The sequence below is a fragment of the Pectinophora gossypiella genome, chromosome 21 (assembly GCF_024362695.1).
Source record: "Pectinophora gossypiella chromosome 21, ilPecGoss1.1, whole genome shotgun sequence".
NCBI lineage: Eukaryota > Metazoa > Arthropoda > Insecta > Lepidoptera > Gelechiidae > Pectinophora > Pectinophora gossypiella.
This window is the reverse complement of record NC_065424.1, coordinates 8,360,834-8,378,038: the sequence shown is the minus strand read 5'-3', so window position 1 is coordinate 8,378,038 and position 17,205 is coordinate 8,360,834. Positions and strand designations below refer to the sequence as shown.

The 17,205-nt window shown below is 41.1% G+C and overlaps 1 protein-coding gene across 1 annotated transcript; it reads right to left on the bottom strand.

The window, feature by feature from the left end:
• Positions 1-856: 856 nt before the first annotated feature.
• Positions 857-1,712, bottom strand: LOC126376720 (uncharacterized). The gene is made up of 2 exons (XM_050024276.1): positions 1,373-1,712; positions 857-1,173 (listed from the first exon to the last, which is right to left on the bottom strand). Exons 1-2 carry the CDS (start codon positions 1,684-1,686, stop codon positions 1,005-1,007), a joined length of 483 nt encoding a protein of 160 aa, XP_049880233.1. The 5' UTR covers positions 1,687-1,712; the 3' UTR covers positions 857-1,004.
• Positions 1,713-17,205: the final 15,493 nt, after the last annotated feature.

Below are 17,205 nucleotides of genomic sequence, written 5' to 3'. Positions count from 1 at the left end.
TGTGACGAAAGTGACTTAAATTATATTCTATGAGCCGTGTTTGCCCAGTTGGTAGAAAGCTTGCCTCTCACTTTGAGGTCGCAGGTTCGAATCCAGCACGGGTCTAAACCAATTTCCGAATTCATGTTTGTTTTATAAATGATTATTATCACGAGGTAACAATCCTGAGAAATGCATTTTCGGAGGTATGTTTAGGTCACATACACCTGTATTGGACTGGTTTTCCCTTCATGGGTCGGACAGGCAGTCGCTTCTATAAAAAAAGAGCTTGTTAAAAAGCTGTTGTTACAGAGCTATGTTACTTGCTGCTACGGAACCCTTCATGGGCGAGCCCGACTCGCACTTGGCAGCTTTTTTCAATTAACGATACAACAATTAACGACTGTTTTGCCGATACTAATTCAAATTCAAAAATATCTTTATTCAGTAGGTAATGTAGACTTTGAATCGTCAATTTTTACATAACGAACGTCTCATCCGCCTAAAACTACTGCAGCTTCTCACAACCTGTAGGTATACTCGTAGCCGGGGAAAAGAAGCTGCAAGAAAGGCCTCGGAACAGGGCCATAGACGTTCTTTTTTTTTTAAATATAATAGCTAGCTAGCTATATAGCTTTATATAGTATAATATATAAGATAAATATAATAATTAATTAAACCTCCACTGTCGTGTTGACTTTTTGACCCTGTGTTTTACACCCGGGCGTACCCGGGCACACGGACAAGTATACCCGGATCACTAACCCAGATGTAATTGAATCTGGCCGCCACTTGATTGGTTTTGTCATTCCCGGATAAATGAGTGGTATACAGGGTGTAACGGAAGGGGGGTATCAAGCCGAAAGGGGACAAAACTATACCTTATGTAGATCTTATCTGCAAAATTTCAATTAAAAAAAAACACTTTTGATATTTTTTTAAATTTCAGTTAAAAAAATATTTTAATATTTCCAGCATGTAAAAAACACGGCACAGCACTATTGAGGTCACTGTTCTTAATCCACTCAAATATTGGCACTACACAAATCTCCTAGCGCGTCCTGGTCGCCTGGTACTCGTGACGCTCGCACGGCCGCGATAGGTACGAAATTCGAGCGGGCGGCGGCTTTGGCGGCAACGTCAAAAGGAGTCGGCGGCCGATTGGAACAATCCGAGTCGGCGGCACGTCGGCGACTGTAACAAACAAGAATGACACTAAAGCATCTAATAATTGGAGTCATTTTGCTTTGACAACTATTCTCACATTATTTTATGACGTGTAAAATAAGTTAAAATTACCTACTTGTTTAGGTAAGGTATTTAATTTAATAGTAAATAGGAAAAAAAAGTGTGAGTGTGGGTAAGTAGGTAGGTAATTAATAATTAGACTTACGTTTTACAAGAAAGGTTCGAAATGTCGTCATCCCCGTTCGATGCACAGACCTGCCGCTTCATCTGTCCACAACACTTTCGAAGCAAAGTCTGGTGAGCTTTCCACTTGAACTCGGTACCATTCTCAGAATGCCACACGAGGTAAGCAGGAATTAGCTCGGGCGTACGTTGCATGTGGTAAGGTTCGCGTGGTAGTCCTTGGGTTGGCTGCACGGCTAGTACGGCTTCTTCAAACTCCGGATCACGGGTCGCCGAGCGGCCAGTCTCGGATGACGCGTGGAAAGAGCCCGTTAAATGCAGTAGGCGATTGACCATTTTCCTGAAGCAATGCAGTGAAGGCAGTTGCCTGGCTTCATCAGCTGGTCTACCTTCTATGAATCGCTGATACAAGTTCCGTGCTTCACTTAAGTTGCCATCGCCGGCACCCACACACATCATCATTTCATAATAACCTACATTACTCAAAGACACCTCGAACTATCACTGATCACAGTTATCACAACAAATCCAAATTTCGAACTTCACTCCACAGATAGTAAACAAGCACTGACAAATAATTTGACAGTTTACTTTCGTGTGCATGTTTCTATCTCTTTCGAATGCTATCCTGGTACTTAAGGGTATGTTATTTCTTTGTGCGCAATAAAATATTTTTATGGTATTGTTTGAATGAATGAATGTATTGTATTTTATGAAAGTAGGTACGTATTTTACTTTGAACCCAGAAAAGTAAAAAAGTCGTTTATCTAATAAGGATCACCCGCGCTCACACTCTGGCACTAACACAGAATTGCCACGTTTCTTCGCAAATATCCCGCGCAATAGCAGAAGGCGAAATTAATCTGTCAATAATAAGACATACTATCACTCTGCCCGTATCCCTAATGGGGTGGGCAGAGTCACAAGAACATCCCATTAGCGGTACGAGCATGATAATTATTTATGTACCTATGTTATGATTACTTGTGGCTCTGTCTGCCCCATAAGAGATAAAGGCGTGATATTATGTATGTATGTTTGGTACGGGCATGTAGCGATACGAGCGTGTAGTGGTAAGTGAAATTCCGCTGAGACTGAAAGTCTCTGCCTACTCCAATGGGAAAAAGGCGTGATGTTATTGTTCACTGTTGGACAATACACGACTACAATTTAGGAAGGAAAAAAAATACAAAAAAAAATAATATTTTTTATCATGGTTAATGATAACTTTCCCTTAACAGCACCGCCATTTTGAATTTCGGGTGCACTAGGGCTTGCCGATCAAAAAATGACTATCGATAATCTATCCCGACCGAGAGTCGATCGATAGCAAGACTATTGATAACTCGGAAAGTGGGAACATTTTCGATTTTATTACCTAAGTGCAATACAATCGATAGTATCGTTGCGGATTAATAACAAACTATCGATAATTTTGCCCTCAGTCAGTAGTATTGCTACACTCCGATAGTATGGTTATTTTGAGTGGGCTGATTGTCTAAACTGAATTTCAATAACTCAAAAGTCCATGGATTTAGATTTTTTGAAAAGTTATTTTTTTATTTCTACCAATCAAAATCGTAGTTGAAAATGATTATGATCGATAATCGATACTGAACTATCGATAGTTTGAAACACTAGCGTGCCTTTTTCTATTCGCGAGCCCTGGCATCCTGGTACAGGGTATAAATCCCATTAACTGTCCCAATGCAATTTGCAATTCCGTGCTTCGGAAGGCACGGTTGGTCCCGGTGACTACTTACTCATGTAAGAAAGTAGTCATTACATGAGTCATGTCAGGGGCCTCTGGCGGCTCAATAGTTACCCTGAAACCAGGGTTGATGAGGTTGGTAATCCACCTCACAACCCACACGATAGAAAAAGATTTAAAAAAATACTGTTATGTGTTTTTAATTCCTTGTAGGCAATAAAGTATTATTGTATTGTACGAAAGTACTTATTTTAAGATTACTTTTACCATGTCATAGTAAAAGTAAAGTTATGTTAGGTAGGTACTTTACTTGAGAAATTAATTTTGTCTTTACTATGTTGTAAACGTAACATTAATGTCTCGTTAATAAGATACACAATCACTTGCAGTTGCTCGTATCCCTAATGGGGTGGGCAGAGCCATAAGTAATCAGAACATACTAACATAATATCACGCCCGTATCACTAAGGGGTAGGCAGTCACAACGGTACTTGAGAAATTTATTTTGCTTTTACTATGTTGTAAATCCCCAAGGAATTCTAACAAGCCTCTGACGTTGCCGGCCGCCTCAGGGAGGCACCCCGTCTGGCCAAGGTGCCGGACCCGGTAGTTGGCGGCTCCTTCACACTCCAGTAGCACATGGGCCGCTGTCTCGTCCATGCAGGTTCTGCACAGGGGCTTGTCGGTGACACCTAGTGTAAACAGATGTTTGTTGATATCACCGTGACCACACAGCTACACCTGCTACCTGCAGCTGTTACCTGTATTAGTGGAGACCTCTTCACATTTAGAATTCTTTTGGAGAGACAACTATTGATATTGGGTAGTGCCATCTTAGCCTGCCTGCATTTATTTACGGTGGTTCATAGTCTGGTGTGTTTGTTCATTCCCAAATACCCTAATACCGAACTAGCTTTATTTGCGGATGATACAGCCATCTATTCTTCGTGCCGTGGTCGAGTTATGATGACCGGAATTCTCCAACGCGCCAATGCCTTGGGCAAGTAGTTTCGCAAATGGAGAATCAAGGTAAACCCGGAGAAAAGTGCAGCGGTGTACTTTTCAAAGGGCTATTATAATACGTCACGGTCACGCTGTCAACTTAAGTCATCAAGATGTCTGGCAAGCCGATCCCTTGGGAGGAGCAAGTCAAATATCTCGGCGTAGTCTTAGATAGACGTCTTACTTTCAAGGCCCATATCAAACGTGTGCGCGATCGCGCCACGTTTGTAATGGGCCGTGTTCATTGTCTCCTTAACAAGCGTAGTAAATTATCCCTTAGGAATCTACACGACTTGCATCCGTCCGATCATGACCTATGCAGGGGTAGTTTTCGCTCACGCGAGTCTCTCTCAAATCCACCGTCTACAGGAAATACAAAATCGTTCGTGGTTCCTTCGCAATGAAAATCTGCACATTGACCTAAGTCTGCCAACCATTGCCCAATGGCTCAAATTAGTTTTTTCGATTCTGCTCCGCACCAACCAAATCCCCTGGTAGTTGCGGCTTCCGAATACATCCCGCTTAGGAACGGTACTGAATAGCATCGGCGTCCGAAGTATGTAATACGATCCCGACGACCCGATTACTCTAGCCATAGAATCGGCCAATCAGCTCGCGACAACAAACATTTCAGGACCCCGATACCGACACCGCCGGCGTGGTCGACGACTTCCCTCAATCAGCGCTTATCGCTATCGACTTACTAGGGTCGTTTAATTCTTTCAAATATTTTTCCTCTCAGACGACGCCCTGAGCCGAGGTTCGCGCCCAACTGGGCACCCTCAGGCCTGTTGTCTTAAATGTTGTACCGGGTGAGAGCCTTCAGCGCTCCCCATTTGTCCGGCCAAGTAGTTAATGTCATTTGCGGCAAATCTTCGATAAGTCACGTCAAAAAAAGGTGTGTTTGTTGGCTGCTCTCGTTCGTAGCAGCGAGCGGACCTGTCGGAATGAGATCGGCAATATCGGTTCCGGACCGATGGCTGTTACCTCCCGTTCCCCTTCTGGCCAACTCGTCCGCCGCGTCGTTACCTCTTGAATCGCTGTGTCCTTTCATCCATTGTAAAGTGAGGTGTTAGTACTTGCACACCTTAGTCAGTGATTGGTGGTAACTGTGTATGAGTAGTAGTAGTTGTTTAGGGCCTGCAAAACTCTGAAAGTATTCTAATGAAACTGTCCCGTACCTAGCTAGCCATGAACGCATTCGCCGCTAGCGTGATGCCCATTTGACCTGGATGACGGTGTTAAGGGAGCCTGATATTACGTAATCATAAAATAAAGCATACTACACAAGGAGACGAGATGCATTGTAAAGTACATTTCTTTATCAACTATTAATGTAGGTAATCGACTACATTTTTTGACAAAACTTGTACAACAAAGTGACTCTGCCCACCTCAGTAGCGCAGTAAGTGTGATATTAGATATGTGTAATTACTTGTAGCTCTGTCTGGTCCATTAGGGATAAAGCCGTGATTTATGTATGTTCACATCTTGTTCTATCCTATTGGTTGTGCGGTGGATAACCACCGATCCTCCTCTTCCACAGGTAACTGAGGAAGAGGTACTAGGTATTATCAAAAGATTTCATACCCGAAAAGCCCCTGGCTCAGACGGTATCACGAATCGTGTCCTTAAAAACTTCGGTGCTCCCCTCATCTGCTTACTAACGGCAATATTCAACGTCGCCTTGAGCAACTGCGTCTTTCCACAGCAGTGGAAAGAAGCAATTGTAATTGGTATACCAAAGCCTGGGAAACCTAAAAACGAACCTTCGAGTTACCGCCCCATAAGTCTCCTCAATTCCATGGGGAAGGTTTATGAGCGGCTCATATTTGCTAGATTACGGGACTACGCCGAATCCAATAGTCTTATTCCACCAGAGCAGTTTGGTTTTAGAACCAAACACTCCTGCGTTCAACAAGTGCACCGTATTGTTGAACATATATCTAGTAGATTAAACTTAAAAAAACCTGTCGCTACGGGAGCGCTCTTCTTCGATGTGGCGAAAGCGTTCGACAAAGTCTGGCACAACGGCTTGATCTACAAGCTTTATTCACTGGGAGTGCCAGACCGTCTCGTGCACATCATACGAGACTTCCTCTCAAATCGAACCTTTCGCTACCGCGTGGAGGGGACGCTCTCGTCACCGCACCCGATACATGCCGGAGTCCCACAAGGCTCCGTCCTCTCCCCTTTACTATTTTCATTATATACTAGTGACATTCCCAAATCCCCTAATACCGAATTAGCTTTATTTGCGGATGATACAGCCATCTATTCTTCGTGCCGTGGTCGAGTTATGATGACCGGAATCCTCCAACGCGCGGCCAATGCCTTGGGCAAGTGGTTTCGCAAATGGAGAATCGAGGTAAACCCGGAGAAAAGTGCAGCGGTGTACTTTTCAAAGGGCTATTATAACACGCCACGGTCACGCCGTCAACTTAAAGTCATCACGATGTTTGGCAAGCCGATCCCTTGGGAGGAGCAAGTCAAATATCTCGGCGTAGTCTTAGATAGATGTCTTACTTTCAAGGCCCATATCAAACGTGTGCGCGATCGCGCCGCGTTTGTAATGGGCCGTCTTCACTGTCTCCTTAACAAGCGAAGTAAATTGTCCCTTAGGAATAAGGTGAAAATCTACACGACTTGCATCCGTCCGATCATGACCTATGCAGGGGTAGTTTTCGCTCACGCGAGTCCCTCTCAAATTCACCGTCTACAGGTAATACAAAATCGTTTCATGCGGAAAGCCACGGGAGCTCCGTGGTTCCTTCGCAATGAAAATCTGCACATTGACCTAGGTCTGCCAACCATTGCCCAATGGCTCAAATTAGCTTCCAAACGTTTTTTCGATTCTGCTCCGCACCACCCAAATCCCCTGGTAGTTGCGGCTTCCGAGTACATTCCGCTTAGGGACGGTACTGAAAAGTATCGGCGTCCGAAGGACGTAATATACGATCCCGACGACCCGATCACTCTAGCCATAGAGGCAGCCAATCAGCTCGCGACACCAAACACTTCAGGTCCCCGATACCGACCCCGCCGGCGTGGTCGACGATTTCCCTCATTCAGCGCTTATCGCTATCGACCCACTAGGGTCGATTAATTCTTTCAAATATTTTTCCTCTCAGACGACGCCCTGAGCCGAGGTTCGCGCCCAACTGGGCACCCTCAGGCCTGTTGTCTTAAACGTTGTACCGGGTGAGAGCCTTCAGCGCTCCCCATTTGTCCGGCCAAGTAGTTAATGCCATCTGCGGCAAATCTACAATAAGTCACGTCAAAAAAAAAAAAAAAAAAAAAGGTGGATAACCAACCTCGTCAATCCTGGTGCGAGGGTTATTATTGAGCCGCCAAATGCCCCTGACATGGCTCATGTAACGACTACTTATTACATCAGTAAGCAGTAACCGGGACCAAAGCTAATTGTTTTTTTAAATATTGTGTCTGGAAATCTTGGCCTCACAAGGATGAAACAAAACAATTTAAAAAATATTGATTAATATGGCCATCACTGGCACGTTTACCCTTTACTAGGGCAGGCATAAATAAAAGAGGTGGTAGCTGTTCACTCAAAAGTTAAATACCTTGAACAGCTGATTGCTACGTAGTGTTGTGCAAATTTGAATTTATTACATGAAGACCTGGAATTCAATTGCTCATAACTAATGCAAATATGAATTTAGGCGGCCAATACTCTCGCATGTGATTTGTAGATAGTGACAGAGTAGGCACACTTCGGGTTGATACCCCCGTTCCGTTACACCCTGTATAGAGCGGAGAAATTATAGCTCGAGTGAATCATTTGACAGATTGTTTTGTGATCTCTCTCGTCTAGTGGTTAGAACGTTGGGCTCACGATCTGGAGGTCCGGGTTCGATTCTTAACATGGACATTGTCGAAATTACGTTCTGAGACTGACCTTTGTTTGGTTAGGACATTGCAGGCTGAATCGAAAAGATAAAAAATAATAATAAAAAAGTTTATTTAGGTAAAACCTACAACACACATATACATTTACAACATTAAAATATACACATATTAATATTTATTTGGAAAACAAAGACATATGGGTGCCGCAGGTCGCTAAAAAAGGCCAGGAAAGATGATTAAGATGATTTCGTACTCCGAAGCCCAAATGCCTCTACCAACACGCATTAGAGCAGCGTGATGGAGTATGCTCCGTACCCCCTCCGCTTGATTGAGGGGAGGCCTGTGCGTGACCGGCCCTCCTGACTCTCGCCATCAGTCGATTTAAAGCAGTTACATATCCACAAACCTCTAATAGAACGCGCATAGCTAAATAAATTACTGAACCTCGAAAGGCATTTAAATTGGGAAGGGAAAGTTAAAGAATAAATAAATAAATGTTTAACTCTACCTTGTTTTAAGGAAGTTTATCGTCGAGGGAGGGAATATAGGCACGAGTCGGTGCTCCGCTGATTGTGGGCGGGTGGACGAAGTTGTAGACTGCAGCGATGTGTTACTAGAAAGAAAGATCTTCTATCGTATGGGTTGTGAGATGAATTACCAACCCCATCAACCCTGGTGTCAGGGTTATTATTGAGCCGCCAAAGGCCCCTGACATGGCTCATGTAACGGCTACTACTTACTAATGTAAGTAAGTAACCAACGGCTTAACGTGCCTTCGGAAGCACGTATCATCTTATTGTTTGTCTTGTTTATGTACGATGGTGGCTTTATTAAACCTAAATACAACATTTTATTTTTATGTATTCTGCTCTTGTCGGTGAAGTAATCGTCATTCCTCTCTTTCTTCCATCAAATCTTTCAGCTTCTGATGCGAAACGACCTGTACATTCTCTTTTATTTGTTTTATAAATGTTTTCTACCTTCCTCTCTGTCCTTTAATTGTCCCTTCTATGATGTTCTATATGAAGGAATCGTGTGTGAGCCACTAAAGGCCCCTGACATGGCTTATGTAATCAACGGACCAACGGTTTAACGTGCCTTCCGAAGCACGGATCATCTCACTTTCAGACAATCAGGTCACTGTAATGTCCTAACCAAACTAGGGTTCACAAAGTGATTTTTGTGATATGATCCCGCCGGGATTCGAACTTGGGATCGTGATCCCAACGCTCAACCACTAGACCACAGAGGCCGTTAAAGCATAAGGCATTTAAAAATTACATAATATGCAGTTACCTACAATCTTGCTTACACTCACCAACTTCAAATTTCTAAAAACTATCTAACAACACTATAAAATCCACTGCAGAACTATAAAAAATCCATATTTCCCTGACTTTGGGCAGAAGCCAAAAACTGGCAACATTGCTCGGAGGACTGGCACAAGGGTCATAGGGGTTCTGCGGAGACATAAAAATGGGTTTACAGTTTCGTCGGGGGCTGACTTGCCAATAAAAACTGATAAAACCGGAACTTCGGGGAGTGAGGATGAAACGGGTAGGCTTAGAAAGGGTTGCGTTGGTGCATAGAACATGTTTCGCTCCGAAACATCTTTCAGATAATTTGAAATCTTATGGCGTTTGCATGTTTTTGTCGTATTGTTTCCCATGACAGTTGGGTTTGTCTATGTTAGAATAATAATTTACCATGTGTCACATTCTAAAACGATGGAATTTTAATAAACGTTTGATGTGTTATTATAAAGCGAAAGGGTCCGAGCCATACATACATAAACTGCCTATATACGTCCCACTGCTGGGCACAGGCCTCCCCTCAATCAACCGGAGGGGGTATGGAGCATACTCCACCACGCTGCTCCACTGCGGGTTGGTGGAGGTGTTTTTACGGCTAATAGCCGGGACCAACCTCCCGGGACAGCCTCCGTGGTCTAGTGGTTAGAGCGTTAGGCTCACGATCTGGAGGTCCGGGTTCGATTCCCGATGGGGACATTGTCGAAATCACTTTGTGAGACTGTCCTTTGTTTGGTAAGGACTTTTAAGGCTTGAATCACCTGATTGTCCGAAAAAGTAAGATGATTCCGTGCTTCGGAGGGCACGTTAAGCCGAGCCATAAAAGACGGAATTTCTATTTATGATAAATCATAAATATTTCTATGCGGAATATGCCACCATGTAAAATCCATCTGACAATCAAGAAGAATTTACTAATGTATGCCGTGTGCCTTTATACAGGGTATTAGTGACAACGTAACGAAAACCTTGAGGGATGATTCAGACCATGATTCTGAGTTGATATCAACTGGAATTTTACGTCGCAAAAGTATGGAACTGAAATTTTCCGAAAGGAAATTCCACTTGATATCAACTCAGAATCATGGTCTGAATCATCCCCCTCGGTATTCGTTACGGGGTCATTAACACACATTGTATTGTATGGCTACCTGTACGTACTCGTACGGGGTGTAAGTGACATCATATCATATCATGGTTCAGCTTATTATTCTGAGTTAATATCAAGTAGAATTTTCCATCGCAAAGGTATAGAAACGAAATTAATAAAAAAAATCATGAATTTTGCGGCGGAAATTTCCACTTGAAATTAACTCAGAACCATGGTCTGAATCATCCCCCCTCTCAGTATTCGTTACGACGCCACTAACACCCTGTATACTAGAATAATATAACAAAAGCTTCTCTTTAATCTTCCACTTCATTACTTTTTTAATCTTTCAAACATTATTCCATTCTACTAACTTTATCCGCACCTGCATGTATAAAGCCAACAGCCAACCTCTAGTGCGCTTAAACCTCCTCGGTAGAACCTTCTATCCACATCAAGGATGCACCAGTGACTCCAAACAAAGCATTAAAACAAATAGACCTATAAAAAACACGTCTTAAACCCATTTGCGAGCAGACTTCAACCTTATTCGTGCGCAGGAAATAAAAAAAGCGGTTAAGATTGCGCCGCTTAAGTCGTATCAAGATTCCGTACGATTTATACTAGAGTTAAGTCATAAATTCGTAGTCAAAAGATATGTACACACTGTAAAAAACTATATATAAATTCTTCCGCGTTGTACGTGCTGTCAAAATTTAAAAACTGGATTAAAAAAAAAAGAAAAGAATGGAAAACATGAAACAGTAGGACTAGGGCCCTGTGTTGGGAGGTTTTCTGGCCACGTCTTTCCCTCAGCGTTACAGATTTCGATGTGTAGTAGTTTTACAGCTAGTTACATAATATGTAATTCAATTTTTTGACGTTCATAAAACGTAAGCCAATTTCGATTTTTTTTGTTGAATTTTCAGTTTTATTAATATTAATTTTCCCAGCAACGACTGCCTGTCTTACCTTCCAACCTGCGCAGGGTACACCAGCCCAATACAGGTTAGGTCATATACCTCCAAAACGCATTTCTCGGGTATCTAGGTTTCCTTCACCGCTGAAGACCTTGATAATCATTTATGAATCAAAACATGAATTTCGAAAATTATAGGTTTAGGCCCGCGCTGGATTCGAACGTGTGGTTTTACAGTGAGACTCAAGCGTTATTCCAACTGGCCTACCACGACTGCTACGGAAAAAATTCAGTTTAATAAGGATAATCACTGCTACAGAACGAAAAGATTTATGATGCCGGTGTAAGCGGTACAGTTAGAAGAGGAAAACCTGGGCATACCGCGACCTAATCCAGGACGTTTTAAAGAAGTCAAGAGGGCTCCAAACCGGCGAGCATGCATGGAGTCTTCGATGAGAGTGGAAGAAGCGGAAGTAGTGTGTGTTTAAATGTGTGTGGATTGATTATTTCACCACTCGTAGACTGTAGTAAAGAAACGCTGATTGTTTTGCCACTTCGCATATAATTCTATTTAAGTAGGTAATTACAAAGGTTACAAACACGTCCGATAATAAGAGACAGATCGATGAATATAAAATAAATTAAAAAAGTAAAGAAATAATATATTTTTCAACCTTTTTTTAAAAAGGTATTTTATGTTGCAATTGTCAACAGTGTGTCAGGATCGTAGTAAGTGGAATTCCGTGATCTCTGCCGACCCCGACGGGAAATAGGCGTAATCCTATATGTATGTCACAGTACAGAGAGGATTGAGTTTTGTTTTTTGAATAATTCGAATGCCATCCAGTGTTATCACGCGCCGATTTACGTAAATCGCTTGACTAAAACCTCTTTCGAGAGTCGACAACCAGTGGCTTTTTTATTCACGCACAGAACCCTAAATATTACAAAACAAAGAGTGCACTAAAACCTGAGGATCGCATCTACCACGGTTATCAAGTTCGCGCTTGACTGCTCCCGCGTTCCGTTTCAAGCATTGCAATGAATGCGACCCGGTTTAAACCGGGTTAGGGTAGATTCCACTAGTCCAGGCCAAATACTTATTTAATTAAATAATATTATTATATTATGTAAGTTTATGTACCTGGTACCAGTGTAGTACCACACGTAGTTAGAACACAACCTCCAAACACTACTGATGCTAAGAAAATAAATCTGAGGCATTGAAGGTCAAGGTTCTTGTTCTCGGTTCTCGGTCACTTCGGAACTAGGAGTCCTTTTGGAACCAGGGGACATTTTGGAACCAGGAGACATTTTTAACCTGAGCGATAAGACGTTTTTAGTTGGTATCATATTCTCAGCATTTTAGGTTGAATTAATTATATTTATTCAGCAAATTTCACTTTACTGTAGCAGTTTAATCGTTTCACACATACATCATCATCATTAACATCCCATGGGGGTAGGCAGATCACAGAAGTTCTCCTGCACTTTAGCTTCATTCACTGACTGTCAACAAAATCTTATAAACGATATCATTATTATAATAATGAATATGCATGATATATGATATTTTTAATTTACAGTGATGTTTTCAATGACATGTTTTTGATTTTTGTCTTTGTGAGACTGTCCTTTGTTTGGTAAGGACATTGCCACCTTGAATCACCATCCAAAAAAGTAAGATAATTCCGTGTTTCAGAGAACACGTTAAGCTGTTGGTCCTGGCTATTAGCCGTAAAATACCTCCACCAACCCGCAGTGGAGCAGCGTGGTGGAGTATGCTCCATACCCTCTCCGGTAGATTGAGGGGAGGCCTGCCTCCAGCAATGGGACGTATTTAGGCGGAATTTTTTTTCGTAATAATTATTTAACATGATAGTGTTTTGACATACTATGTCATTAGTATAAATATAGTTTATCCTTTTGTTATAAGGGATATTGTTTATTCGTCTAAATGATATTAGGCATAATGATCAGAAGGCATAATGGAAAACGTATATCAAATATAATGTGAATAACAATAGTGCAACAGTAGGTTGGGGTGCGGCGGGGATGGCCCTTGGGCCACCCCTAGGCCGCCAGCATGTTTATCTTACACACGAAAAGTTTACTTAATTATGCTAATTCTGATTATATATCATTATAATAATTCATTATTATGCTTATAGTAGTTACGGTTTTTTTTAAATTATGCTTAAAAAGTTGTGACAAATTAATACTATGCGTAACTTATAATAGGACAAGTAACAGTATGCCATGGTAAATTATTACATAAAAATTTATGAGGTAAAACAGAGAACCATTTAGTCTGTTTATGTATCTATGCGGTTGGACAAAATATGAAGCACGAAAATACACTAAGCAGAATACAAATATTTGTCTATTGTTCGAAATACCAAGAAATCCTTCTCCTAACAACAGAATAGATAAAACAAGCTAGATATAACCACAGAAACATGTATTTTAAATGAGAAATTCAGCTCAGACCGATTGTTGATAACAGGACGTCTGCTGCGGCGCTGGTGGCGATCAAGTTGTTGAGATATTTTTTTTTTATAATTCGTACAAATTTAATCATCATAGCATTTTCCATGCTATTATTTTATGGAAAAATAAGGCTGTGGTTTCCCTCTTTACTTCCGCCCCGCAGTACTCTGTCTGATGCGAGTGGGATGGCGCCCAAAGAAGTCTATTTCCAAGCCGTACTCCTGTGCTGCACCTATGAACAGTACTGACAGTTACCGCTGCCCTCTGTCAGGTTCCAGGTTACAGTCCCTGTGACTTCCCCTTCCGTACTGTACTCCCATCTCCGCCTCTCTTGGTAAGGAAGTGAAGAGGCGGCGTTGGCCGTGTCGCGTAGGGTGTGTCAGCAGCTGACCCACAGCTCCTATCGCCATTAAATGTATGAATGGTTTGAGAACAATACGAATTATAGATAACACCACACCACCACACCAGCACCATAGCACACTGTTTTCGCTATTCACTTATAGTTCCTTCTTTTATTGTAATATTTCTTTCTTTGATTGATTTATTTCGACCTTCTATATGTAACATTAAGTCGTTTTTTTTTGTACTCTTTATTTATGTTTTAAATTATTATGCGGGTACTCGCGTTTCACCGATCGGCGTGGGTTGAAAATCAGTGTTGCCCTGTTGGTAAATTTTCACTGAACCCTGGCCTTTTTTGGTGAGCTACAGCACCCATATACCTTTATGTTTTCCAACTAAATATTAATGTGTGTTTATTTTAATGTTGTAAATAGATATGAGGCGAATAAATGAATTATGTGTGTCGTAGGTTTTACCTAAATAAACTTTTATTATTATAATTGGTTTTGGTTGGTCACGTGGTTTCAAAGATTTATACCCGGTTAATGGCAATAGGCTAGCCCACTATTACATGGGACCTAAATATAGCTGGCGAGGAGTGGGTGTATATACTATACACCTCTGCCTACCCCTTTACGGATACAGGCGTGATCCTATGTTGTTTTGATGTCATTATAATGGTATAAAGGTAAGTTGATATTTTGCGATTACAATAACAATCTAGTAATTCGATAACGTAAACATTTTGCCAATAATGTCTCGAGACTCGAGACAATCAATACAACAAAAGACAAAGGGTAGGCAATAAGTAAGGAAAAAAGAATTTTTAATTTAAGTTCGCAGTCAACATTAATTTAAAACGAATTTTTAGGTAGAATTTATTTCATTCAAAACTTAATACAAAAACGTTTCATGATTATGATTATGCCTTATGTTGAAGATAAAATTAGCAATATTACTAACGGAAAAAAGTATTTTGGGGGAATTCCAGTACACACCATAAAAAAATATTTTAATATACCTGTCATTTTCTTATCCGCTGAAAAAGAAAAGGAAGGTAAAATTTATGGAATAAACGTCAATTTTAGGTAGAAATTTAAAAAAACCTTCCAGATTTTTATATTGGCCAATAATCCGAAAGAATTAATTTGACAGCACTACGTCATAGGGGTTGCATATGAGCGAGATGCCTATTTTATTCGCCCGGGTTATTAATTCATTTTAAAATTTAACAGTCAATCATCAGTCCCTTTCCTTCTTGTCGGATAAGAAAAGGACAGGTATAACTTAAAATATTTTTGAAATAATATATTTTGGAAATTTACAATTTGACCCATTTCTTGACCTTTATAACACGCCCGGGACGATAACAAGCACGAAGCATTGTAAGTTGTCCGTTCCATCCCGGGGATAAATTCCTTCTCTTTAATTTATCCCGGGTTAGTTAACAATGTACCCCGGGTTGGCTCGCATTCCAGGTGATAAAGGCAGGTTACCTTTTTGTGTAACTACACTTTCTTTGTTGTAGGCGAAATGTTGTAACTTACAAAAATTATAGTTTCAGCACGATTATGTCGTAAGGAAATCGTATTGAAATTATAGGCACTCTGATTGTCAGATGGCTTTTACATGGTGGAATGTGTAGGCGTAGGCGAGTCGCAGATTCAGTATACTCGCACAAATACCTATGTGACGCGCTCGGACGAGAAACTACTCACTGTAGAACAGCCACCAGCCGGGTCTGCATGACAGTCGCGCCGCGCGCTGCGCGAATTATATTGAGCGCTTCGACCAATAGCCGTTTGACGTCCATCTACGTAGATAGCATTCGTATCTTCCAAGCGCTCGATATAATTCGCGCTGCGCGGTTGTCATGCAGACCCGGCAGCTAGTACAGCGTGTATTACTCATCTGACTCGGGGTTTTAAACTACCAAAGATCACAATATTATACTCTATTGTACTTCATTGTATGTCCGTAAAGGCCAATCCGTTGATACCTACTAAAACGTGACAGCTATTGTATACAGTTAAGGCAATAAATCATTTTTTATTTTTTTATTGTATAGAAATATTATGATTTGTCAATAAAATTATAGTTTCATTAAAATATGTGGGGGCGATTAATCCACCGCAGCGCAGCTCTTAAATAAAGAAAGAGAGAGAAATTTTCGAAAATTTCTTTAGACGGTTGATTATTTTATTAGTTCTTTATATTCCAAAAAAGCGGCTTGAAGACAAGCACTCTCATAGCTTTTCTCATTCAATAAATGAAATCATCATTTTGCAACTGAAAACGCATATTTCAACATATTTTTGTTAATGGTTTCTGATTTACTAACAGCTGAAATATATTTGTTAATCATATTAAGCACTAGTGTAGCGACACAAATCATAGTTCCAATTACGTCTGCCGTCCACAAAATCTGGCAAAATCCAAACCAAGGCAAAACACAATTACATCCAACGCAACATTTTCACTAGCAGCTGTGAACTGCGTGTTATTACGAAACCGGAATTTGCAATTCGCAGAGTTACGTCAGTTTACCAGCAGGCTGTGTGAGTTTTTGTATTTATCCTAAAAGCAGAACACTCTCTGATGTGTAAAGTCCTGGTAGCTCTAGTTAGGCCTGAAACTCAAAAAGTAAACTGAAAATAATAAAAATATTGAAATTGCTGCATGAGCAATAAGGCCGCCTGTTGTGCTTTTCTGTATATGCTGTCCTTATCTCTGTATTTTGTGTCCATTGTGCTCAATAAAGTATTTTATTTATCTATCTATCTATCTATATATGTACAAACATATATACATAACTCACGCCTATTTCCCACCGGGGTAAGCAGAGACTATGGAAATCCATTTGCTTCGATCCTGACACACTTCTCTTGCTTCCTCCACATCCAGCAATCCTTTCATACACGCACGCCGGTTCTGAGTAGATCGTGCTGAAACTTTTCTAAGGACATCTCCAATTGGGTCGATATACGTCCTTCTAGGTCTTCCTCTGCCAACCCTGCCACCAACCTTCGCTTTATATACCGTTTTCGTAATCCTATTATCATTCATCAGCTCTACGTGTCCAAACCAACTTAACAGTCCCTTCTCAATGTTACTTACT